Source organism: Halichoerus grypus, chromosome 5 (assembly GCF_964656455.1).
Source record: "Halichoerus grypus chromosome 5, mHalGry1.hap1.1, whole genome shotgun sequence".
Lineage (NCBI taxonomy): Eukaryota > Metazoa > Chordata > Mammalia > Carnivora > Phocidae > Halichoerus > Halichoerus grypus.
Genome location: NC_135716.1, coordinates 47,077,362 through 47,104,723, shown reverse-complemented (window position 1 = coordinate 47,104,723; position 27,362 = coordinate 47,077,362). Strand labels below are relative to the sequence as shown.

The window sequence follows — 27,362 nt, the reverse complement described above, 5'->3', positions numbered from 1 at the left end:
CCCATCATCTATTTAGCCCATCCCCATCCACCATCCTTCCAGTAACCCTCAATTTGTCTTCAATAGTTAAGAGTCTGTTTTATAGTTTGCTTCTCTCTCTCTTTTCCCCCTTATGTTTATTTGTTTTGTTTCTTAAATTCTACAAATGAGTGAAATCATATGGTATTTGTCCTTCTCTACTGACTTACTTCACTTAGCATAATACACTCTAACTCCATCCACATCATTGCAAATGACAAGAGTTCATTCTTTTTGATGGCTGAGTAATATTATATATACACACCACATCTTCTTTATCTATTCATCAGTCAATGGACATTTGGGCTCTTTCCATAATTTGGCGATTGTTGATAATGCTGCTATAAACATCAGGGTGCACGTGCCCCTTCTTTTCACTATGTCTATATCTTTGGGGTAAATACCTAGTAGTGCAATTGCTGGGTTGTAGGGTAGTTCTATTCTTAACATCTTGAGGACCCTCCATACTGTTTTCCAGAGTCGTTGCACCAATTTGCATTCCCACCAACAGTGTAAGAATGTTCCCTTTTCTCCACATCCTTGCCAACACCTACTGTTTCCTGTGTTGTTAATTTTAGCTATTTTGACAGGTGTGAGGTGGTATCTCATTGTAGTTTTGATTTGTATTTCCCTGATAATGTGATGTTGAGCATCTTTTCATCTGTCTGTTAGCTGGAAATTTAATTTATAGAAAATTTTGCACCTATCTATAGATGTTCATAAAGGAAATTTATTATAGCATATTTTTAACTAGCAAAACTTGGAACCATTTAAAAGCTTAACTTTAGAAAAATAATTACATTCCCCTAAATTATGGTACCTCTACACCATGGAGTCTTAAAAATAATGTTTATCTACACATACAGAAGTGGAAAGTTCACTAGAAAATATTGACAAGCATAAAAGAAGAAATAATTTAAAAAGGAAATCACACCACAGAACAATATAAATGACATGATGCATTTATTTTAAAGTCTATGTGTTAAGTTGATGAAACAATCTTAACATATAACAAGATAGAATTCAATAAAAATATTGTGGTAAACAAATAAGGCATTTTATATTGATAATAGAAATGAGAGAGAGAAGTGTGACTTTTAGGAACATGTACACACCAAAGAGTCTCAAAGTATATAAAGAAACAACTGATAGGCTTATAGGAAGAAACAAGTATCATAAACATTGTAGTTAACTATTTATATACAGTCCTCTCAGGAACTGATAGACCAAATAAATTAAAATTGGGGACAACTAGAAACTGAACATTACAAATAAAAAACTCAAGCCATTAGATATATGTAGAACTCCATATCCAAGAGCAACTTTCCCCCGCATATTAAGACATAAGCAATATTTACAAAAATACATTGTGTATAGTGTTCTCATAGAGTCAAGAGCAAAACTAAACCTTAGAATTGATTTTAAAAGGACAGCAAAGGACAGTCCTAAGTGTTTAGAAAGTTACATATTATTGTACTCCACTGATTAAAGGCTTTTAAGGAAAACTCTCAACCATATAACAAAATCACTTTACTTCAAAATATATGAAATGTAGTTGAAGCTGTAGATAAAAGAAATGTGTGGTGTTGAATACATCAGAAATCAAGAAAAAAGAAAATGAATGATCTAGGCATTTGAAACCAGAGATTTGGAAAAAGAAAGCAAGACTAAATAAATAAAATTTTAAAAAATAATAAGTGCAGAGATCAATGAACTATGAAACAATAACTGCACAGAAATAGTAGTTATTTGCGATATGAAATGCTGTTTAGAAAAAATTACTTACAAAAAAATAAACCCTTTTACAAGCAAATGAAATACAATAAAGACACAATAAAGATTTAAGGATAATAAAGTGTTATGAACAAGTCCATTCTAATGATTTAAAAAAACTAGATGGAAAAAATACACTTCTATAAAATATAAAATATCAAAAGAAAGAGAAGCATGAATGAGAAATGAATGAGAAAACTTGAAAAGGCCAAAAGTCATTTTAAAATGGGATTTTTTAATAATCAAGATAACACACAATCAGTTGGTCTAATTCTCCCAAACTTATAAGAAAAATTTCTATCTTATACAAGTCCTTCCAAAAATCACCTTTGTATTATTTACTATTTCCTGTATAATCATTTTATGTTCTGTACCTCCAGAGTTTGAGGTATTTGGAAATCTATATCTATAGTTTTGAATTTATGCTGACTCTTGCTATTTAGTGATATTTAAAGCCCAGATATGTTGAAATATTTGGAAAACTTGAGGATCAAAATTTAGTATAATAATAGCAAATTCATATGTAGCATTTTCTTTCTGGTAGACATAGGTAAATGTATGTTGTATATTTATTAAAGTAATCTTTAAGCGTGAGGGGAATCAAATCTAATATTATGAAGCAGTGCTCCAAATTCAAATGAAAAGACAAAACCAAATGTGTAATTCTGAAAACACCAGGCTCATTAAAGCCTAAGTAACAAAAGCAGCAATATTAACCAAAGCACAATATAACTGGTGCTTGAACATCAGTCCTTTTAAAAGATCATAAAAAGACAGGACATATGTGAGGAAAGAATATGGAATTCCATGAAATATCATATACACACACTTCCCTATACATGTATAAGTGTATGTATATATATTCAAACCTCTATATATGTCTATATAGAATCTATTTATCATCTATCTATCATTTAGCTATCTATCATCTAGCTATCTATCTATCTACCTATCATCTATCTACCTACTAAGAAACAATAGAAAAGTATAGAGAATTCAAAGTTGGAGCTGGTGAGAGTTTAAATTGGTGCAGCCACTATGGAAAACAGTATGAGGGCTCCTCAAAAAATTAAAACCTCAAAAAAACAACTATTATATCATGCAGCAATTCCATTTCTGGGTATTTACCCAAAGGAAATGAAAACACGAATTCTAAAAGATACATGCACCCTTGTGTTCACTGGAGCATTATTTACAATGGCCAAGATATGGAAACAACTCAAATGTCCATTGATAGACAAAGAAGATATGTTTTATATATATACAATGGAATTATTACCTAGCAATTAAAAAAGAATGCGGTGTTGTCATTTGCAACAACATGAGTGGAACTTGAGGATGTTATACTAAGCAAACTTAGAGGACAGAAATACTGTATGATTTTGTTTATATGTGGAATTGAAAGAATGAAAGAACAAACAAAACAAAACTCATAGATACAGAGAATAGATTGGTGGTTTCCAGAGGAGAGAGAGGTTTGGGAATGGGCGATTTGGGTGAAGGGGATCAGAAAGTACAAACTTCCCGTTATAAAATAAATAAGTCATTGGGATTAAGTGTACAGCATGGTGACTATAGTCAATAATGTATTATAAATTTGAAAGTTGCTAAGGGAGTAATACTTAAAAGTTCTCATCACAAGGAAAACAATTTGTAACTGTGTGTTGACAGATAGTAACTATAGTTATTGTGGTGATCATTTTGCAAGGTATGCAAATGTTGAATCATTACTTTGTATACCTGAAACTAATATAATGTTGTATGCCCGTTATACTTCAAGAAAAAAATAGCAGTCAATAGTACTATTCTATATCATTCTTTTTCCAGTAGCCTAGTTTTACAAGGAAAACTGGTTCCATTCAGCTAATGCATATCTTGCTTGAAGCTGTATCAGTCTTACAGATCCTCAGATACACTTCTGCTCCAAAACTGTGTTTTGGCCAGTTAGGCAAATGGGATGGGGTTTATCTTAATTAAGATGTCCTTTAACAATCTTTCTAATCACTAGTTTCCATTTAAACTGTCCCAGTACTGATACTAATCGCCAGTAAGGAATTATCCTTCTTATCATGACTCTGATCTAAAAATTGGAATAAAATAGTTTTATTGGACTTGTGACTACTTTCTAGCATATAATAAACAATGGAAATAAAAAGATCAATGCCTAATATTTAGTTTCTGTAAATCCTTCTGATATTTACCTTAAGATAAAATCAAGTTTGTTCTTTTCATAATGGTCTAATGATTTCCAGTTTTAAAATATATGTCTGAATTTTTTATGAGGAGCTTCAAAACCTAGTTTTTTCCATTTTAAAAGAAAATTGATTTTATTAACGTTCTTGAATACAAAATCTTGAAAATTAGGATATTAAGAGGCTTTAAATTTGTCATCAGATTAAAAATATATTAATCAGATTAGTGATAAAAATTTTTAAATACAGTTTGTAAACACAAAGGCATTTTCACTACATTCTTTTTTCTAGTAGATCTTTGATTTTTGCCCTTCCTGTCATCCATTTCTTCCTTTACATTTTCCTAAAATTCAAATAGTATTTTTTTTAACATTTAGACAAATAGAACTTGTACCTGACTTTTATTTTAGTTAAGATAATTTACTCCAGTAATTCCCAAACTTATAATTAAAGAGGGGAGCTTTTTTTGGTCAGTCATTATAAATGATACAAATCTATAATTTTATATGTATACATATATATTCTCAGAATTTTCCAAATATTCTGGAAATGTATGCAATAAAAATATTAATAATGGTTATCTTTATGTATATATATATATTTTATGAGCATATATATTATACATGCATCATATTTTATATATTTATACATATGTATGTATATGTATTTAAGATACATGTAATTTATGTATTCTTGTGTATTTTCTGATTTTTTATGAGCAAAATAATTGTAATAACAGAAGCAATATAGGTATTTAAAGTAATACTTAAAATAATACTCTGCTGGACTTTGGTATTAGCATGTTTACTTACAGAAATTTTGGTTTTGTTTACTCTTTTCTTTGAAGTGGTGATTATAGGTTGAACCTCTCTTTGTGTTTCTTCCTTTCCACTCCCTTCTCACATGTACATTGTTTTGGGCTTAAGGGTGGGCTAAGTATCAACTGTGATAGTATAACCAACAAAACTCTGGTCAAAAGGGGTTTGCTATTAGTGTCTTCCTTTAGTTTTGTTCATATTTGCAAGAACCAGTTGCATCAGGACGCGTATATAGGAGAAATGCAAGCCACAATACTAGGGCTGATGTATGCTACTACATCTCAGGGCAGAAAGTTCTGGTGTTTACAGCAAGTTTCTTTCTCCACTTAAACCCTTGTTTTCTGTCCATCACTAAGAGTTGATAGGCTATCTTAAATGACCTAAGACTTTACAGATGCACTATATGTCTCTGAATATTTTCTCCCTCTTTCTTCTCCTCTCTTTTAAGATTCAATTTTGTGCCTCTGGAATCCTAGTAAAATTCCAAACTTGTTAATCTACATTTTCTTATGCAGTAGTGTATCCACTCATATGGATGAATCTCATGTTGGGTGGAGGAATATCAGTCCTAAGCAATCATAAACATATGTCCTCCATTCCCTCCAGAGGGGATTCTCGCAAAACCTAATTTTTAAATACAAATCAACTTTAATTCCTTAACATCAATGAATATGACATATTAAATAATAATAAAATTTAATCTATATAGTTCATGACTAAATCTTTTCATTTAATATTGTATTAAAATCCTTTGGATTTTTTTATGTTGTCATTTTCTATGTAACCCAAGAGGAATGAGTATAGAGATGACAATATTAATCTTGACATCACTGACATAAGTTCTTTGTAATGGGAAGCAGAATCAGAGGCCAAATAGGTAAAACTAGGAAATACAATGGGGTGGGGGTTGTTAAGTCTTTATAGGTAATTCGTATGACTCTTTTTCTAGTCAAAATATGGTGACGAACATAACATAATAAAATAAAATTAAATTAAAAAAATAAAACCCGAATTTCAAAATAAAACATTTAAAAAAGTAATATTTAAAATTTCTTACCAAGTGATGATACACATTTTTGTAATGTTATTAAATTCAAACTACTTACCTAGATGAAAATGGTTTTTCTATATTTGTCTTAAGATAAACATTTGCTATGATTATTATAAAGACCATAAACAATTACTCAGGTAACAAATATCCCCTCTATGGAATGAGACTGCCTCATAGATTTTGCTGCAGTGGTTCAAATAAATTGAAAGCCTTCAATACAAAGAGAAATTTCTACGGTCTTTATCCTCTTTGATATTATGTATGCTTCTCTATGATCTATATAGGGCTTGACTTTCAAGAAAAAATTTACAGTAGTGCAGCTCTGAACATTTAAAATAATGGTCTTCTTTAGTGTCTATTTAAGTGCATCCTATTCTTACAACAATTACCAAGAGACTCTATGCCTCCCTTTATATCCTATTGATTGACTAAAAAAAGTAAAACAATTATATGATAGTCTCTATTATCATATAACATTTTCTTTTTTTAAAGATTTTATTTATTTATTTGACAGAGAGAGACACAGCGAGAGAGGGAACACAAGCAGGGGGAGTGGGAGAGAGAGAAGCAGGCTTCCCGCTGAGCAGGGAGCCCGATGTGGGACTCGATCCCAGGACCCTGGGATCATGACCTGAGCCGAAGGCAGACGCTTAACGACTGAGCCACCCAGGCGCCCTATCATATAACATTTTCTCTACTATTATATAATCTTTTGATAGAAAGATACTCTTTGCTTTTCAGAGTATGATCTATGAGAAAATTTCTTCTTGTCTATACAATTTATACATAATTTTACAGACATGCTTTACTTTGATGTCTTAAGATAAATTTATAGTATCAATGTTTGGCTGTAACAAATACAATATAAGACAGTAGAAGTGTTACCATAAATTTTTATTTAAGCAAAATAAATGATTGGTGATAGTAGAATAACCTTTTAATGTTTTAATTATAAACTCCGAACTCTGAATATTATATAAGGAAAGGGAGATAGCATATTCTCATAAACATGTCAGCAAAATAATTGAAATGTCACTTGATTTATCTTAAAGTATTTTCCATTGTATGTTGGCATTCATTTTTTGCTTATGGTAAATTATATTTACCAATTGCCACCTTGTTCTTTTTTAACCCTAATTTTTAAAGAGCTATGCTATTCTCTAGCTTATTTTTAAATAATATCAATATTTTTTCTCATGTTGATATATACTCTTCTACACTATGAAATAAATGCTTTTGAATAATTAAAATTTTTTTAAATTGTCTACTTTATAAAATCAGAGGAAAGATACATATACATCTTTATATTTATATTATCACTTTGTGTTTGGGGTTTTTAGGAAAAAAATATATGTTTTAGAATGAACAAAACTGAAATTCAATTTGAAATAGTAATTTTAATTTATATAAATCCAATTTATTTTATTTAAATGATATTATGTGATAATTTGTTATATAGATCAGATGTTTTTTATTTACCTTGCTTTTTAATCCATTGATAGTTGTAAAGGTATTATCCAGTTCACCTTCAAGTATATCTTGGCCTTAGGGTGGCTTCACAAATAATAATGACAATAATAATATGATTTGTTATGTAATATTATGTGCCAAACCTTATGGTAAGTACTTTATATACACTTAATTACCATGTGTCAAGTATAGAACAAGGAACCCCAATTTTGCCATTTTAAAGTTGAAAAACTTGAAGCTCAGAGAAGTTCTATAATCTATCTGAGGTCACTTACAAAGTAGCAGAGTAGAGTTTTAAACCAGGCCAGTATGGCTTCAAAGTCCTTGCTTTAACCACGGCTGTATTTAGCAGAGTGCCAGGCCTGGCTCAAGTCAGCCCCCAGAAAGTCAAAAGCTAAATATTCAGGGATTTTGTGAGCTGGTTGTTAAGACACTAGCAATTTGAAATTACCCATGGCAGGAATATTTATACCATAAAAATCAGCAAATGCTACAAATTGGGCCTTGCCCCACACTTTCATGTCCTCCGCCTGACGGTTTACTAGCATACCATTGTCTTTACAGCCAAAGTCTTGTCAACATTCACCTATATATTAGGTTACAAATATAAGTAACAGATGTAAATTTTTTATCATTTGCTGAGTACTACATATAAACTGCCAGCCATTAAAAAATTTGCCATTAACAGTTCCTGAATTAAATATGTCATCTTTTATTGTGATATCTAAAATAATTTTTTGTAGAGAAGAATGTGTAAAATAATGAATTATCTTTTTTATTTTCAGTGATAGTGGAAAGTGGAAAGATAATTTCTTTTGTGGCTTATATTAATTCTGGATATTGTGACATTTATAGAAATATTGTAGGACTTATGAAACTACAATCAAAAAAAGTGGTAAGTTTTAAACTTATGTATTTTCTTTAATCATAATTGAATCTAGCCTAATTATCGAACATTTATTTGTCTCCTTTTGTGAAATTTCTGTTCAATTTTTTTGACTATTTTTTGTTATTTCTTTTCTTTTTACTGAGTTGTAAGATACAGGAATGTAGAATACATTGTATTTTGAGTTGTGAGACATAGGAATGACCAATAAGCACATTAGAGATGCTTAATATCTTTATTCCTCAGAGAAATGTAAATTAAAACCACAACAAGGTACCACTTTAAGAATACCAGATTGGTTAAAATGCACTTTACATTTGACCCAGAAATTCCACTTTATTTACTCAAGAGAAATAAAAATATACATTACAAAAAGACTCACATGAATCTTCATAAGCGAAAAACTATAAGTAATCCAAAAGTCCATTGACAGTTAGATGGATGGAAGCATTGTGATATATTCTTACAATGGAACGCCATACTTCAATAAAGAGAAGTAATGCATACACGAATATGGATGAATCTCAAAGCATTAGGCTGGGCAAAAACATCAAACCCAGTCTATTTGATTCCAGTTTTATGAGGTTCTAGAACAGGTAAAACACTAATGCAGTGATAGAAAGTTAGAGCTAATTCTTTTTTTGATTGGTCAAGCAGTCTTCAATGGCGTTTAATATAATATGTAAACTTAGTTGAATTCTGCTACACAAATTATATTCAGTGTGAAGATCTGCCATTTATGTAAGTGGCAATTCTTCAAGTTAGATATTGGCTTTTGACCCCAGGATATTTAATAAAGGCTTTCACCTCTTCCAAGTTCATGTCATCAACCTACTTTGAGAGCTACACTTCTTTTTTTTTTTTAATCATACTGCTCATCAACTCATCCGCATTTTGATGCTGTTGAGATCTCCGTGAAAAGATAATTTGGAGTTTCGACTTCTTCTCCAGAATCATGCATACTGAAAACCTGGTAGGCCCTTTTCCACTGTTTCTAATTTGGACCTAAATTGCTAGTTCCCTGAATCAAACTCACTTTCCATGTTTCTATATTATTTAAACAAGAAAGTCTTGATGGAATTCCATCTGTGGCCATTAATTCCATCAATTCTGATGCTAGCCCTCTGTGCTTATTTTCTCATTCTCTGTTAGTGCAACAAATGTGCCTTGCAACTGGGGCTGAGGTAATAAATGATAGCTCAGAAAACATACAAAGTTAAGCTATATTTACAAAATGCTATCCTTGGACCTTGAGAAATAGAATGAGCTCAATGTTTCCTAAACATCTTGGTGGATTAAAAATTTAATTTGCAGATCACTAAATGATAGTACTTTCAATTACCTTAGAAATGTTGAACTTGTCTATCAATTTACTATTGTTCTAATATAATTTAAATACATGTGTACATAACTGTTTTCTCTGACTTGAATGAAATTGCAATTTATTTTAAATACCATACACCAAAATGATTTCTGAACAGTGAATTTCTGATAATAACAGTATTTATCCATTGAATGAAAGTGGTTTCACTGAACATCAATTATCTGTATCTCTTACAGAAAAAAATTCAAAAACTTGTTTGTATGGGTAGACTTAAGGAGAAGGAGTCCTTTGGTGAGATTAGTGTTCTTCTTCAAGTTCCTTTCACTTGCACAATAGTTACTGGAAAAGAGGTTGAGATGGCAATCATTGAAGATAAGGACCTATTTGGTAAATACATACACGTCTTTTATACCATTTTATTTGATGAGTTTTTGACAAGTGTGGATATATTTCATAGAAAGAGAAGGACACTCAAGTAAGTGTAGGTGTATATATATGTTATTTACAGAAACAATGTATCTATAGATAGTCCCCTTTAATACTTCATATTCTGTCTGATTTAATTGTGCTATTTTTAGAATGTATTAACAATATTTCAAAACACTTTGATTTGAAATAAATAAAATCTCTAATTCCCAAGTTACCATTAATAGCATCATACCTTCCATTTATGGAGTATCTTTTGGTTTTTCATATCTACAATTATTGCTTCTATGTTTCTGGTTCAGGTCAAGAGTGTGCTGTCTTCCAATGTACAGTCTAGATCAAGTGTATATGAAGAATTGTGGCTTGTAGCATTTAAGCCTTTATCTGAAATTCTAGCATTCTAGTAGTATTAAAAGAATAATCATGCAGCCACCCGTGTTTGGTCCTCCAAACATTATACTCAAATAGGAAATGCAATTGAGTATGAAGGATAAATGAATAGGGCTTAATAAATGATGACATAACAGGACATTAAAGAAAATACAGTTTTTTGTATAATAAAACAAGAATATCAAACATTAGATAAAGGATAAAAGAGGAAAAATTCATAGAAATGAACATGGGTGAGAAATTTGCTTTAAATAAACTCAATTAGAAACATTCCCAGGGTGCCTGGGTGGCTCAGTTGGTAAAGCGTCTGCCATTGGCTCAGGTCATGATCCCAGGGTCCTGGGATTGAGCCCCGTGTCAGGCTCCCTGCTCAGCAGGGAAGTCTGCTTATCCCTCTCCCTCTCCCTCTGCCCCTGCTTGTGTGCTCTCTCTCTCTCTCTCACTCACAAATAAACAAAATCTTAAAAAAAAGAAGCATTCCCATGATTATGCATATATGATTGACTGAATCCCCTTATCCTGAATTGCACGGGGTTTTTTTTAATGTTTTTTAAAGAATATGTACTCTACCTGCTTAACTGTGATTTTGCTTAACTTCAAGCTCATACATCCATTTTTTAAAAGTTATAAATTTGAAATAGCATTGATTAATTTTCTTTGTTTCTGTGACATTCAAATACAACCCCCCCTAAAGGTAAATATCACTTAAAAATAAATACCAACTACCAATTAAAATTACAATATTCTCACTTGATATAGGCTAGGTTTTTCTTTTCCTGTACTAATTACGTTAACTGGTGCAAGGCAAATAACTGTGGACTCTTTTATGTAAATCAACATTTCACACATGAAAGTACTTCTTTCAAGCATGTATTAGAATCTTCTTTGCTGTCTGGCAACCTAAAATTAAAATAGATGGCTTAGTGTAAGATTTAATTGTGTTTTATATGTGTGCTATCCATACTTAAAATTTCTTTCTATGTTTTGCTCATTTGAGACTGTTTTAAAGCTACTGACACATTGTGTGCCTAATTAAACATTTCCTAAACAGAAATGTTCTCAAGGATTTTATTTTGCTTGTTTTGCCACAACTTTTAAGAAAATAAAATATTTTACAGTTGACCCTTGAAAAACATGGGTTTTAACTGTGTGGGTCCACTTATACAGGATTTTTTCAATAAATACATTACAGTACTGAAAATGTGTTTTCTCTTCCTTATGATTTTCTTAATAACATTTTCTTTCCTGTAGCTTACTTTATTGTAAGAATACAGTATATAATATATATAACATACAAAATATATGTTAATCGACTGCTGGCTCTTAGTAGTTTAGTTTTGGGAAGTCAGAAGTTATACATGGATTTTTGACTGCTTAGGGATTGGCACCCCTGCCCCCTGCTGTACAAGGGTCAACTGTATTTAATTTCAGAGTCTTTTTTTTTTTTTTTAAGACTTTATATTTATTTATTTGAGGGAGAGAGAGAATGAGTGCGCTCAAGTGGGGGGGAGGGGCAGAGGGAGAGAGAGAGAGAATCAGACTCCCTGCTGAGTGCGGAGCCCAACACAGGGCTCAATCTCAGGACCCTGAGATAGTGACCTGAGCCGAATTCAAGAGTCCATCACTCAACCGTATGAGCCACCCAGGTGCTCCTAATTCCAGAGTCTTTTTTATTTCTACATTCTAATTATTTTATATTTTATTCCAAAAAAGTAAATATATATATATTGAAAGCTAAATGATTTTAATGAGAAATGTAATGGTTAATTTTGCTGAAAGAATCATCTTCACACATGAACAATGTTCTTTATTTTTGCATTTTCATATTACTTCATTTTGTTTCCATCTATTCCACTCTTTATTATCTGAAATATGAATCCATCTCTATAAAATGGCATAGGGAAGGACTTAAGAGAAAGTAAAATGTGCCTTAAAAAATATCAAGTTGGTGACAAATTGGAAGCATTAAAGTAGAATAATTAACATGAGCAAAACCCAGGATGTGTCATCTTGCAATCAGGATAATATTGTTATTAGCTGGTATATTAAATTGGTGTTAGGAATAATTGTTTATATGTGAGGTGGTCCATTAAAAAATAACAAAAACTAATAAAACCAATGTGCTTCAACAGAATTCTTAGCCATATGTGGATTACATTGCCTACACTTTCTAACTTATCAAAAATTGTTAAAAATACTATTTCTTTTTAGAATTGTAAAATGTATTACTGGAGAACTAAATTAAAGGTCATGTCTTTTCTTAAGTATACAAGTCACACTCTATTTGTTCCCATATAAATCATGTTAAAAGGCCAGTATTACTTAAACAATCCGGTTTATCAACAATATTTAGTAAATACATAAAGGGAACAATGAATTCACTATACCTATCTATACCTTGGGATAGGTAGAACAGAATTAGGAAACATAACAGATTGCATAAATGTTAAATACTTTATCTGGAGAATTATATATACAACTGTCTATATACAATCATAAAGGAAGCTGTGCAATAATTAGTTTTGAAGTATTTAAAAATACTTGAAGAGTGATTTCTTTGTTCATTTAGGTTGTTGACTTTTGGAAAGTTGCAAATAACTTTTGCAATCTATATACACGCTTTTCAGACATTAACTTGAACATCTAAATAAAAATGAGAGTAGTAGAATTATTATGAAATTTAAGCAAATATAAATATATTCTTTTTTATATAATGCCATTGGTAAAAGGCGAAAGATTTATGCGATCTGAAGAGAAACCAGAGTATTTTATATAATGCCATTGGGAATATAGTTTATCAGATTATTATTTTTATGAAGGTAATGTATTTTTGTCCAGATTCAGAACTTATACCTCAAGTCATTTAGATTAAAATTATGAATACCAACTATTTTAATTTTATTGGTATCAGAAATTCTCATCCTACCATTAAAACAAGTGTACTACTTTTGTAATGATAAAGAATTGCTTTTCATATTAAAAAATGAATTACCACTGTTTTTAATTATATCTCAATTCAACCATCCATGATTGAAAAAATAAGGGATAGCTATTGATTTAAATTGTCTGTCTTTTCAAAAGGAAAATTTCAATTCCAAGGTGACATTGCTACAAACTATCTGAAAGTTTGTATTTAAACAGAAAGAATATCCAAAGGCTTTTATCTCTGATAATGATTCTCTTAATCAAAAGCCTAGGAAACTAGATTTTTTACTATAGATAGGTCTTTTAGACATTTTAGAAGCAATGAATACATTCTTATCCAGAAGATCTACTTCCCAGTACATCAGTATTTCTCCTTTTGCTGAGACAGGTTATAACCAGGTGTCTCCTTGGTAACAGTGTTAATTAGAAGAGCCTAAACTTTTGAACAATTTGTCAGAGTAAATATGCTTCCCTTTCCTTTGTTTTTTGGTTTTGCTTTATGATAAAATTTTGTTATAAAAATACATTTCCAAGTAAAAAATAAGGTATGACACTTAAAAGTATTTTTTCTCTTATGAATCTTTTTTTGCTCCTTACTAATAATGTTAAAAGAAAAAATGCTAATTAATTTGAGTAAAATTTTTCTTTTAATTTGGGTTTTTATGAACATAGTTTTGAGTGAAAAAATTATATTTCATATAACTGTTTCTCAGTATATTATTTTATTCCATTAAGTATTTTATAAATATATTGAAGAACTGTTTTGTTAATGATAAAACCAGCCAAATATTTTGAACATCTTGTAGACATTTAAAAGTAGTTCTTAGGGAAGCCTGGGTGGCTCAGTCCATTAAGCATCTGCCTTCGGCTCAGATCATGTTCCCAGGGTCCTGGGATCAAGTCCCTCATTGGGCTCCTTGCTCAGCAGGGAACCTGCTTCTCTCTCTGCCTGCCACTCCCCTTGCTTGTTCTCTCTCTCTTTCTCTAACAAATAAATAAATAAAATATTTTACAAAATAAAATAAAATAAAAGTAGTTCTTACTTGAGGAAATTATCTTATGAAATATCACAAAAGTTCATGAAACAATAATGTATCTTATTTTGATTGATGTAGTTCCAATTTCCTCAGTCCTCAAAGCCATCTATTGGAATTTAGAGGAGTCTAATAGGTAGCATTCCTTTTACTTGCCTGAATTCTAAAGCAAATGAGAACAGGACAAAAGAATAGAGTAGAAGGGAGATCAAAATAGCACCTTTATTGTTGATAGAAACTGGAGAATGTGGTTTATATCTGCAGACTAGAGTCCTAATCCTGAATCCCAAAATTCACCTGGATTACCTACAGAGTCATTGGCAGTGCTAGACTACCAAGTATCTCTTCACACAGGAGATAGGGTTGGGCTTCCCAGTAAAAATTACGGAGAAGCGGGAAGAAACATCCTTCTTGGTAGACAAGCTGGATCTCAAGGGGAGGTGGAAAGGAAATGTTAGAACTCAGTATCTCAATCTTTGTTCCAGGCTAGGAATGATTGACATGGCAGAAAGAGGCTGTGAATGTTAAATTTTTCACTCTCCTGCTTCCTGAAGAAATCAGCAATAATGTATTTTCTCTAATACTCTGTAGGAATCCCCACATCCACTGGGTCATTGTGTTGGCCACTAGAACCCACCATTTCATTGCATTCTACTGTAGACATGTACACTCCTGGAGTTTAGCAAAGTCGTAGTACTACCAAATCCTATCAAGTCTCCCTCCTAAATACCCCTTGAATTTCTTTCTTCATCTTTATATCCAAAGCCATATCTTAGTTCATAATTTAATCATCTTTTACTTAGATTTCCAGGAGCCACTTAATTAGTCTCTCTGTCTCTGGCTTTATCACTTCTAATCCATTATTCATACAGTCCCTAATTAAACTTACTACAGTGCAAATCTGTTAGTTTCCCCCCTACTTCAAGCCTTTTATTGACTCCCCTTATCTATAGCAGGGCTTCTTACTGTCTTCATCATGGAACACATAAAAATTGTAATATTTTAAAGAAATTCAGGGTAAATAGAGTAAGATACTTTCCTTTCAATCTAAGTTATGATCTATCAGACTCTCTGCATCTCAATCCCTTTTAGCTGCACCAGGACTGAGGAGATCAGTATCTCTGTACACCTTAACCCTTTTGTTACACACTGATTGAAAAGCTCTGAGTTCTATAGAAAAGTTGAAATTTCTTAAGAGGGCTTAAGATCCATTGCAATTTGGGATCTGCCAAACTACTTATCTCTTCATTCTCATTTCTTAACTGCCCAGCAATATCAAACTAAGTAAAATTTCCAAAAATATTGTTTTATGCTTCTAAGCCCTTTGTCTATTCTATTGCATTTCTCTGAAATGGGTTTTCTCTCCTTAACCAGTTGGAAAACCATTATTTTTTTCACCTGGAAAACCATTATTTATACTTCTAAATGCCAAATATTAGAATTTACCTGTTCCCAGGAAAATTTTCCTTATAAACATTCCTCTTGCTACACATACTACAGTATTTTATTTTATGTCTACACATCTTTTCTTAATAAACTTTGAACTCAAAGACAACCTTCACAATAAATGCTCAGTAAGTGACAGGACATTACAGAGTCCTCCTTTGTAAAGTTGTACTGATGACTTTAGATCATGTTGATCCTTTGACACATTGGCAGTCATTTAAAATACATAATGAATGCTTTACTGAATATCATTCTTTCATTGTTTTTACATATTCCTTTTTAGAACTGGAATTACACAATTTCCAGTTCAATCACTGTTTATTTCTTATCCTGCTAATTGGATTATAAATTTCTTTAGGTAAAGAAATATGCCATTGTTAAGTTTTATATCCCATAGCACCTACATTCTTTCTGAATAGTCAATACATTTTAATATTTTTTTCACAAACCCATTAATTTCCAAATACCTTCAAAAAATCTGGTTTAGCTTTCTGGTTAAGGGTTACTATTGACAGTGTCCTCAAGATGGATTTTTTGGAAGATCATGTTATGGAGAAAAGAACCTATAATTTAATAAACATTGATGACACTGAAAATCAAAGAACAACAGTTCTTTGTTGCATGATACTTTTTTTGTCCACCAATAAATGGTATACTTCCTTCTCAATACTCTTATATATCGATAATCTATCCCATTATTAAAATTCCCAAACTTTTATTGAGCAAACTTTTTTTAAAGTTTTTATTTTATTTATTTTTATTATTTTTTTTTTTAAAGATTTTATTTATTTACTTGACAGAGAGAGACACAGCGAGAGAGGGAACACAAACAGGGGGTGTGGGAGAGGAAGAATCAGGCTTCCCACTGAGCAGGGAGCCCAATGCGGGGCTCGATCCCAGGACCCTGGGATCATGACCTGAGCTGAAGGCAGATGCTTAACTGACTGAGCCACCCAGGTGCCCCGAAGTTTTTATTTTAATTCCAGTTAGTTAACATACAGTGTAATATTGGTTTCAGGTGTACAATATAGTGATTCAACACTTCCACACAACACCTGCTGTTTACTATAGCCAGTGTACTCTTTAATCTCCATCATTTATTTCACCTATCTCCCCTCACCTCCATTCTAGTAACCCATCAGTTTGTTCTCTATAGTTAAGAGTCTATTTTTTGGTTTGTCTCTCTCTCTTTTTTCCCTTTGCTTGTTTGTTTTGTTTCTTAAATTCCACATATGAGTGAATATACAGCAAAATTCTTAATGATTTAAGTTCAATCAATTCACATATGGTACTTTTTTTAGATTTCCAGGGCAAGTTTTCTTTGTGAGTGAGATGGTATGCTTCCTTTTTATAAGCAGTGTAATCTATGATATTTTTCTTAGATTCCCAGAAAGAACAATGTCAGCTTTGCCTTTAATTGTGGTAACTTCCCTTATCTAGACAAACTCACATTAGTATTTCTTCCTTTCTCTCCATATTTTCCATTTCTGCTACTTTAATCATTTTTTAGTTATGATTATATATTTACCTTATGTCAGATTCTTTTTTAGTAGATATGTTATAAATTTTAAAAATATCTAACTATTAAGGTATGTGATATAGAAGTAGATGGATTTAATCTTTTAATAATAAAGAAAAGCAGAGTTTACTTATTCTTTTAATTAATGGGTTTAAATATTGGCCAGTATTTTTTTTCTCAAGAAAAAAGCAAGTGTTATTGGAAATTAGACTTTTCTAAAGATGATGATTCTACTGACCCAGAATTATGGAAGTTATCAGCTCAGTAGATTTAGGTGAAGCCACCAGCCACATAAGTAATACTGAAATAGATAGTTGACCCTAACTACATATAACAAAATTTGAAATGCAGTCAGGTAGAATTTTGGTTTTAAGGAATCATCACAAGCAGAGTTAATGATGCATCTCTTGCTTTCCTGGACATGAAGCATTTTGATAACAATAATTAGTTCAATTTTAGTCCTTAACCTTCATAGGTTTTGATTCTTCAATTTTGTAAGTATATGAAACCTTAATCATGAATTTATTTTCAGCAAGGACTCTGAATGACAAATCATGTAAAATTATTGTTAATGTATTATATTTACTTAGAAAATGTTTTGTATACTTCAAATTTGTAATTGCTTGTAAATAAAAGAAAATTATTATAAATTTTTGGCTAACAGGAAATTACCAAGCCATGCAGAATGCCTTGCTGGTTTAGCAGACAATACAATATTAATCAGATATGAAGTTCAACCCAAAGATTGATGAAAACCCAGTATTTATTTTTTTTTAAGATTTTATTTATTTGAGAGAGAGGGAGAGGCAGCGTGCCTGCGTGGGAGAGAGAGAGCAAGCACCAGTGTGGGGAGCAGCAGAGGGAGAGGGAAAAGCAGGCTCCCCACTGAGCAAGGGAGCCTGATGTGGAGCTCCATCCCAGGACCCTGGGATCATGACCTGAGCCAAACGAAGACACTTAACCAAATGGGCCTCTCAGGTGCCCGGAAAAAACAGTATTTCTTAAACTTATTTTTAGAGTTATTTCACATAAAACTTCAGGTCAAGTTTCTCTGTAAACCCTATGCCTCAATATATTTAGAGACTCCAAATCTATGTATACACCTATGTAATTGTACAAACTTACATTGTATTTCTTGATAAGTTTTAATATTTATATTGCAAAAGCTTGCTTAATTGTTAGAATCTACAATAGTTCACATCTGATTAATTCAATGTTACAGCTTCTGCCACTTCCAACCACACTTTCATAGTATAGTATTTTTTATCTTTTGATTATTTATATTATTTGGCTAAACTAATCACCTAAAACACACTGTTCCTTTATAAAATAATTCATGAAAAAGAAAATCAGACTGTAGGAAATACTGTATCCCATCAATATGTACATGGAAGTTATATCTAATATGTAATATACCCACTGAAATATAATAATTAAAGTGAATATTTACTCTGTACTTCATCTATTTGTATTGTGCCAATGTTTTTCTAAAGTATTTCTGATAATGCATCTTGGCTGAAGGCTAAATATTGACTAATACTCAATTTTCTAGGAAAACACAATTGAATAAAATGTGTCACATAAGTAACTCAGTAAAATCATTTCTATTTACAGAGTTATACAATAATAAAAATACTACATTTTAAATTTTGATTCCTTGAACCAAGAATTTTTTTTAGAACCAAGACTTTAGTAAGGATAATTTTAGTAAAAGAAATTATCATTGAGGAAATTTGTCCCCATTGCTGATATTTACTTCTTCTACCATGTTCTCTGACTGGCATACCTTTATTGCAGATATTGACTAGAGGTTCAGCAATCCCCCTTTTCTCTTCCTGAGCACAAAGGAAGGTTAAGTTCCCCAGCCTCTCTTGCAGTGAGGTTGGAGCCATGCAACTGGCTCTGGTTAATAGAATAAAAGGAAATTATTATAGCCTGGCCATGAAAGATATGATCTTCCATGATCTCACTCACTGTCTGGAAGTGAAGTGCTCTAAGATAGCAGAATCACATCATGGTGGGAATGTAGACCCTGGGATCCTTTTCTTGGATGGAACTTCCCAGAAGAATAGCTCAGCCAGGAACATCTGTATTATACTTTGTACAAGTGTCAAGTAAACATTTGTTGAATTAAGCAATCACGATTTTGGTTTGTTTGTTATAGTAACTAGCAAGTGCTACCTTGAGTCATACAACTGGCAAAAATGCAAAATTTTCAGAGGAGTTCTTAGAAAAGTAAAAATTTCCAAGTTAGGACATTAAATGAATATGCTTTTCATGATTATTCTTTTATTCTTAACATTTAGAAATCTTCTGCTCAAAAAGAGTTTCAAGACACATTTAGGAATAAGAACATAAATGTGCATAAAGAAGGTATATGCTAATTTTTAGAAAAAGTTTTAAAATTACTTTTGGATAGTACATAATATCATATAGACAAGAGATGGCAAAAACATAAATTCAGCTCTTCTAAAAAATTAATGTACTTCAAAAATCCACTGATAAAATCTTTTTAAAAATATCTTATGGGACACCTGGGTGGCTCAGTTGGTTAAGGGTATGCCTTCAGCTTGGGTCATGATCTCTGGGTCCTGGGATTGAGCCCCACATTGGGCTTCCTGCTCAGTGAGGAGTCTGCTTCTCTCTCTCTCTCTCTCTCACTCTGCCCCTCCCCACCTCTCATTTTTTTCTCTCTCTCAAATAAATAAATAAAATATTTTAAAAAAATATCTTGTAGTATAGTTATATATTTCCAGAATATAACCAAAGCTATAGAGTATACTGTGTGGTGCCAGTTAACAAAGAGAGAAGTAAGTAGAATTTAGTACATTTTGAAGAGAAAGCAAAAAGTTAGACAAATTGTTAATTGTTAATCAAAATTAGCCTCAATAGACTATGTCAGATAAACATCCACCAAAATTTAATAGAAAATTACCCAGAAATATTTGCAGACAAGGTTATCAGTAAATCTACTGAGGGAGTTTACAATGGCTATCTTTTCCAAAGGCATAGAATTCATTATAAGTAAGTCTCTATATTCAGTGTAAGTATTATACAGATTTTTTCCCCTGGGATATTATATGATAGGAACTGAATTAAGGCTATTAGATTGAAATCTTGGCTTAGAAACTATTCCAAAGTCTCAAAAAAAGAAAAAAAAAACAAAAAAAATAACAACAAAATGCATTATATCATGCAAGACAAAATTTTTATCCTTTATTTTTAAATGCCTTTTCTCATATAAAATCCCACAAAATTGCTTATAGTTACCATTTATTAGAAGTTAAATCTCATTTAAAATTTTCAAGGTCTATTCTACAGCAATACTGGATTTCTTCCTTAATACTTTCTGATCTGCTTGTAGGAAATGCATTCACGATCCTATGTCTATTTTCAGGCCTTGGATCTACTTGGATCTCTATTGGTAAGAGATACATAGATCTTTTGGAGGAGGAATTCCACTTTCTGTGTAAATATTTAATAGTTCACTATTTAATTATATTTATTGGCTGCTGAGAGTTTTCTATGTTGTGTGTTGTGCTACAGTATTGTGCTAGATCTTTCCAATAGGCTGATTCAGTCTTTAAAAGACTGGTGCTGGTATTTTATTGGAGGTAGGAAAATGAGAAAGATACTAAAAAATAACAGAATGTCTAAAGATAAATTAACAAATATTCATACAAATGACCTTTATAAGGATTAGAACTAAGGTACTCTGGGAATGGGGACTTTTACCTGGGACTTGAACGCAGATGCAGATGCGGTCAGAAAGTGAATGGGGTGAAGCATGTACTCAGTTGGTGAATTAGAGCAGTTATACATCAGAATCAAGAATGTGTAACTGGAGAATAGGAGTTAGGACTCCTGAGAAGATTATCTGGGCAACACAGTATCAAGAAATGGGATTAAAATTTATGTGGAAAAATGGGTATTGATCTTGCCAAGATGCTTGGAAAATCAAAACAGAACAAGATCAATAAAATAGAATTTGGTTGTTTGCCAAAGTCTTTGGTGACTGAGATGCTGCCTATATACTTTTACAGAGTATAATCAGCATCCAACTCAAAAGGTGAGTGCATGTCACTTTGCAGGCCAAGGAAGTTCTTGTCACCTGGTCAGGATGGGTAATTCAAGGGAAAATGAAGAAGGCATTGTTTTTCTTTTTGCCAACTTCCATATTTGCAAATGAGGGTTGAGTAAAGGAGGTCCAAATTCACCCATCCATGCATCCATCATTCAGTCAGTTAACAAATAATTTTGAGCACTTTACATTATCCAAGTACTTTTCCAGGTGCTAGGGGAATGACATCCAAAAAGAACCCTAATCCCATTGGTTCATATTCTGATGAGAGAAGAGAGAGACAATACACAATTAAATACAAAAATGGGAAACCCAATTATTATTTCAGATGAGTGAGAAAAAGATAATAACAACAGGTGACAGATCAGAGAATGCTTCTTTAATTGTGAGGTTCTCTTCTTCTCTGAGAAGGTAACATTTGAGATGAGACTTGTATGTTGGAAAGGAGCCAATTAAGGTGAAGATCTGGAGATGAGCATTCTAAGCTGAAGAAGGAGCAGGCACAAAAATTCTTAGAAGGGAATGATTGTGCAATAAATATCAAAAAGGAGACTGAAGCAGTCCTGAGCAGGGGAGTAAAGAGAGATGTCTGGAGCAGTAGACAGAGGTAGAAGATGTTGAATTCACCAGGCCATGATAATATTCTAGTTGTAAGATTATATTCTAGTTGTAAGAAAAAGACTGTAAAGCATTTAAGAAGGATTTCTACAGGAACTGTGATCAACAAGCCTGGGAAACTTTGTATGCTGTAGAGCTATATTTCAAATTAGTATATTACAAACTCTAAGAATTGCAGTTAAGAAAGTACTTAACTTTTTAATCTAGGAGCTTTCAAATTTAGAACCCCTTTGTTTCTAGTAGTCTAGACTTTCCAGTTGAGAATGGTACAATTTGTTATTATCTCATTTGATCCACATTATGTATTCCCTCCATCTCAATGGGTATCATTTGATCCAACCAGATTAAGCCCTTAAGGCCTGGAGACATTCTCATTCATCACTATAAACCTTTGCCAATGCTAAAAGGCCTTTTTCATGTCCTTTTAAAAAAAGATTTATTTATTTTTATTATTTATTTGAGAGAGAGAGAGACAGAGCATGAGTGCATGGAGGGAGGGGCGGAGGAAGATGGAGAGAAAGTCCTAGGCAGAGTTCGTCATGGGGCTCAATCCCAGGACCCTCAGATCACGACCTGAGCTGAAACCGAGAGTCCAACACTTAACCGACTGCACCACCCAGGAGCCCCAGGCCTTTTTATGTCCTAACTTCCTATCAAAAACATATCTACTCTCTATGACCTATATTAAAATCTCCTTTTCTGTGAAGCTTATTAATTTTCTCCTTTGATGAAGACAGTATGATATGGTAAGAAGATTGAGTGTTTCACTTAAAAAAATTCAGCACTCTAATTCATGTTCTATCAATCACTGTGAATTGTGACTGCAAGAAGTTCCTCTAACTCTTAGATCCTAACATTTTAACAGTAAAACTTGATATAAAAATAATTACTTTCCAGAAATATCCTGACAGGCACCTGGGTGGCTCAGTTTGTTAAGCGTCTGCCTTTGGCTCAGGTCATAATTCCAGGGTCCTGGGATCGAGCCCCTCATCGGGCTCCCTGCTCCACAGGGAGCCTGCTTCTCCCTCTGCCTGCTCTTCCCCTTGCTTGTGCTCTCTCTCTCTCTGTCTGTCAAATAAATAAATAAAATCTTAAACAAAACAAAACAAATATCCTGACATAGGTCAAAGAACTTAAAAAAGTGTCTGGCACACATTTAGACATGTATAGTCATAGGATTTTAGAATTTAATTTAATAGAAATCTGCATGTTCGTAATTATAATAGCTAACATTTAGTGATTATTTAGTAAATTGTTTTATTTGCATTGTTTCATTTAATCCTAATGAAAATCCTTTAAATTAAGTTTATTAAACTCATTTTACAGAAGAGGAAACTAAGGCTTATAGAGCTTAAGTCACTTGCACAATTCCATGGGAGTTTGTAAGTGGTGGACCCAGAATTCAGAGCCATTCTGTCCAAAGCCCATACTTTTACCTAGGCTTCTCATTTTATAGAGAAGAAATTGTAACCTTAGAAAGACTAAAAAATTTAACTTGAGGACATATGTCTAATATGCGTGATAGCACATCTTATAAACAAACTCTCTTGGCTCGGTTACATAATCCTAAGCATTGGTATTTATTTATTTAATTTATGTGCCTTGAACAGCTGAGAACTTATACATATTTCTTGAATGGGTTTACATAAGTACAGGGAAATGGTAGCACTATGATACAAGGATGATGTCAGCCTTAGAGATTATAACAGTGTGTAAAAATGCCATTCTTAAATTCTGAAGTAGGATTGTGAGGACATACTTTTTTCATGGTAGAGATAATTACAACCAAATTCCATAACAAGCTAATTTGAGTGGGAATTTCTATTTTTCTACACAAAATGCTATTATGTTTATCTAGCTATGACTATATTGTACCAAGAGAGTGACATTTCTGGAAAAACTAAAGAGACCTAGGAGTTTCCTAGGGATATGAGAAGGAAGGAGTTAAAACAGCTGCCCTGTAATCTATTTTTCTTTATTGGGGAGATGATTTCAGGGAAAGACAGAAGGCAGGTGACCCAGTCTAATCTCCTTGGATGTCTTAAGAAGTAAACTATTTCTATGTGGTAGGAAAAGAGTCCTTATCAGAAGAATGCCCTTGACTAGGATTGCTTATGGTAAACAAACCTAGGATATGTGATGTGTAATTTCATGGGAAGTATCAAGTAAGATCACCTATCTGGGTATAAACTAGAAATGCTTCATAACCTGATGTTTCCTACTGTGTGGGGTAACTGATGTGTCTTCTATGGAGACCTGATATTCCCAGCTAGAAAGTGCATGTCTAATAAATGATGTAATGACCTGGGAAGACATCATTAATATCCCAGATCTCTCGCTACTCTATTTGTACTTGCTACTAGCTTGTATCCTTGAATTCTTAGTAAATAAATATGTATGTCCAATCTGACAAATCAGATTCTTTGGTTAGCTCAGGGGAAAGGAGAAAAAAAAGAGTTAAACAAAATATAAGAAGTTGAAGATAGAGTAGAGAAAGAAAGAAACTTGAAGTTGCTAGAATAGCTGACTTAATATAGAAGAAAATAAACACTATCACTATCTTTTTGCAAATACAGAAGTAAATTCTAGATGATATGAAGTTAGTTGTAAAAAAGTCTTTCTTTAAAAATCTTCTTTACTACTTCCTCTTCTCTCTTTTCATTTCTTAGGTGTTTGATGTAGCAACACCCCATTTCCAAGTACCAAAATCCTATTGCTTCTAGAACAAATCACCACAAATTTAGTAGCTTCACAAGAGAAATTTATTATCTTACCGTTCTGAATGTCAGAATTCTGAAATGGGTATCACTAGGCTAAAATCAAGGTGTCAGCAGGACTGCACGCCTTCTGGATGCTCCAGGAGAAAATCTGTTTTCTTGCCTTTTCCAGAATAGAGACCTCTTGCATTTCTTGGCTTGTAAACTCTTCCTCTATCTTTAAATCCAGCAGTGTCATATCTTCAGATCATTCTCTGACTCTGATACTCTCCCTTCTTCCATACTTGAAGGACTCTTGTGATTATAATAAGCACACCTGGTTAGCCCAGGATAATCTCCCTATTTTGAGGTCAGTTGGAAAATAACCTTAATTTCATTTGCTACCTTAATTCTCTCTTGCCCCCTTGCTATGTAACATAATATATTCACTGGTCCCAGGGTGTAGGAAGTAGGCATCTTTGAAGCAGAGTGTTATTCTGCCTACCATAGATACCATACAATAAAGGTAAAATATATACCTACACATATATTTAATGTCTATATTCAAATGAGTTTATACAATCAATAGATATTATTTCTGTCACCTGTATTTGTGCTTATAGCCCTCCTCTGGTAAACTCAAGCATGACCATGTGAATTACTTTAGCCAGTGAAATGCAAATGCAAGGATATATGTCTTGTGTTAGCAGAAATTACAAGCATCATAGTATGCTCCAATATGTTAATTTTTCCTTCTGCAATGAAATCTTAAATATCCCAGATAATGGCTACTCCACCAGCCTGAGTCTAGGGGTAAAACTTAAACGAACCTGTGAGGATAAGAATTTGAGGTTAAGAAGCAATCTTGTTAACCATTAGCTTTCCAGACTGTGCAAAACTTGATAAGAAAAAAATGGGAAGAGAATCACTAAATAATATAATAACCATAACACTGAAAATTAAATTAATTCAGAAACACAATAATTTTACTCTCAGAAGACAAGCATTTTGGAGGGGTGCCTGGGTGGCTCAGTCGGTTAAGCATCTGCCTTTGGCTCAGGTCATGATCCCAGGGTCTTGGGATCAAGCCCCATGTCGGGCTCCCTGCTCGACAGGGAGCCTGCTTCTCCCTCTCCTTCTGCTGCTCCCCCTGCTTGGGCCCTCTCTCTCTGTCAAATAAATACATTTAAAAAAAAAAGAAGACAAGCATTTTTAAAGAGCAAATTTATTATTGTAGATTTGTTAATGCATGAATCTGCTTGTGTACAAACAATGAAAATTATCAGGCCACCTGGATGGCTCAGTTGGTTAAGTGTCTGACTTGGGCTCAGGTCATGATCTTGGGTTCCTGGGATAGAGTCCCGCGTCAGGCTCCCTGCTTAGCGGGGAATCTGCTTGTCCCTCTTCCTCTTCCTCTACCCCTCCCTGCTCATGCTCTCTCTCTCTCAAATAAATAAATAAAATCTTTTTTAAAAAATGAAAATTATCTTTGAAAAGGAAGTATATCTAAAATACAAAATTTTATGGAAATGAAGACAGACATTTTCCAGAATTTGGTAGCAATGCCTAAGAAAAATTCCAAGTAAAATGAAAATACAGGAAAAAGACTTAAGTGTAACAAAGATAATTTACCAGAAACCAATGGAAATGTTTCTTAGGGGGTGGGATGCTGAAGCTATTGCAGATAAAACCCAGATCAGGACACAAATATCACCAACTAGGACAGTTTGGTAAATTTTAGATAATACAATTAGACAGTAACATGAAATATTAGGAATAAATACAGAAAAGGAACCAAATTTTCTTTTTTATTATGATTACTTACATAAACAAGAGTGTTCATTTAATTACTAGCTAAAAAGTCTATATAATTTAATTAAAGCTAATATTTTAATATTAAGATGTCAAATATCGAGTATAAACTCAAAATTTAATTACTTTTTCTAGTCAAATATATCTAATTAGAACTAGAAATGGCAAGAAAAAGTATAAAATAAAATTAGTAATTCAATAACAGAAACTTGGGGTGTATGTGATGTAATTCATAAAAATATTAAAGAATACAAAGCAAATAAAGAAATATCATTTGTGATTTGATGACAAAATTTAAATTCACAAAATATCATCTTTTCCACAATGTACATGTAATTTAACTACAATTTGTTCAGCATTTCAACATTTTCATGAGAATATCTAACTACACAGGTAGCTAGTAAATGAGATAAAATGATTTACATTCTTATGAAACAATGAATATCCCAAATTTAGAAAAATAGTTAACAATTTTTACATATATTATAAGCAACAGAATGTGAGGTTACCATGAGAAAATATAAATTAATCAGATTCAGAAGTGTTTGAGAAATCAATCCATGTAACTATGGATTTTCCTTGTAGAGAAATGAGTGCTTTCCTTGTAGAGAAATCATTCCAGGGAGTGTGAAATGCTCTTTAGAATGTGATCTGACATTGTTCATGTGTATCTTTTAAAGTAGAAACCTCCTGACTCAGCAATTTTAGGATTCACTCTTATAGGAGAAAAAAAAAAAACTACCAGAAAATGAATATTTATTACATCACATCTTTTTGTTTGTTTTTTGGAGTGGCCTAAAACTAGAAGCAGCCTCAATGAACATTAGTTAATAAGGTAGTTACTAAATTGTAGAATTACTGTGTTATAAAGCATTTTGATACT

At 32.5% G+C, this 27,362-nt stretch overlaps 1 protein-coding gene across 1 annotated transcript in view; it reads left to right on the top strand.

Annotated features, from left to right (window-relative positions):
* The window catches only part of CNBD1 (cyclic nucleotide binding domain containing 1), a 519,466-nt gene that overhangs the window by 338,808 nt on the left and 153,296 nt on the right, over window positions 1-27,362 (top strand). Inside the window, exons 9-10 of the mRNA XM_078071672.1 lie at window positions 8,108-8,217; window positions 9,769-9,919. Of these exons, the coding sequence (XP_077927798.1) occupies window positions 8,108-8,217; window positions 9,769-9,919 (261 nt within the window). The remainder of the gene's footprint in view (window positions 1-8,107; window positions 8,218-9,768; window positions 9,920-27,362) is intronic.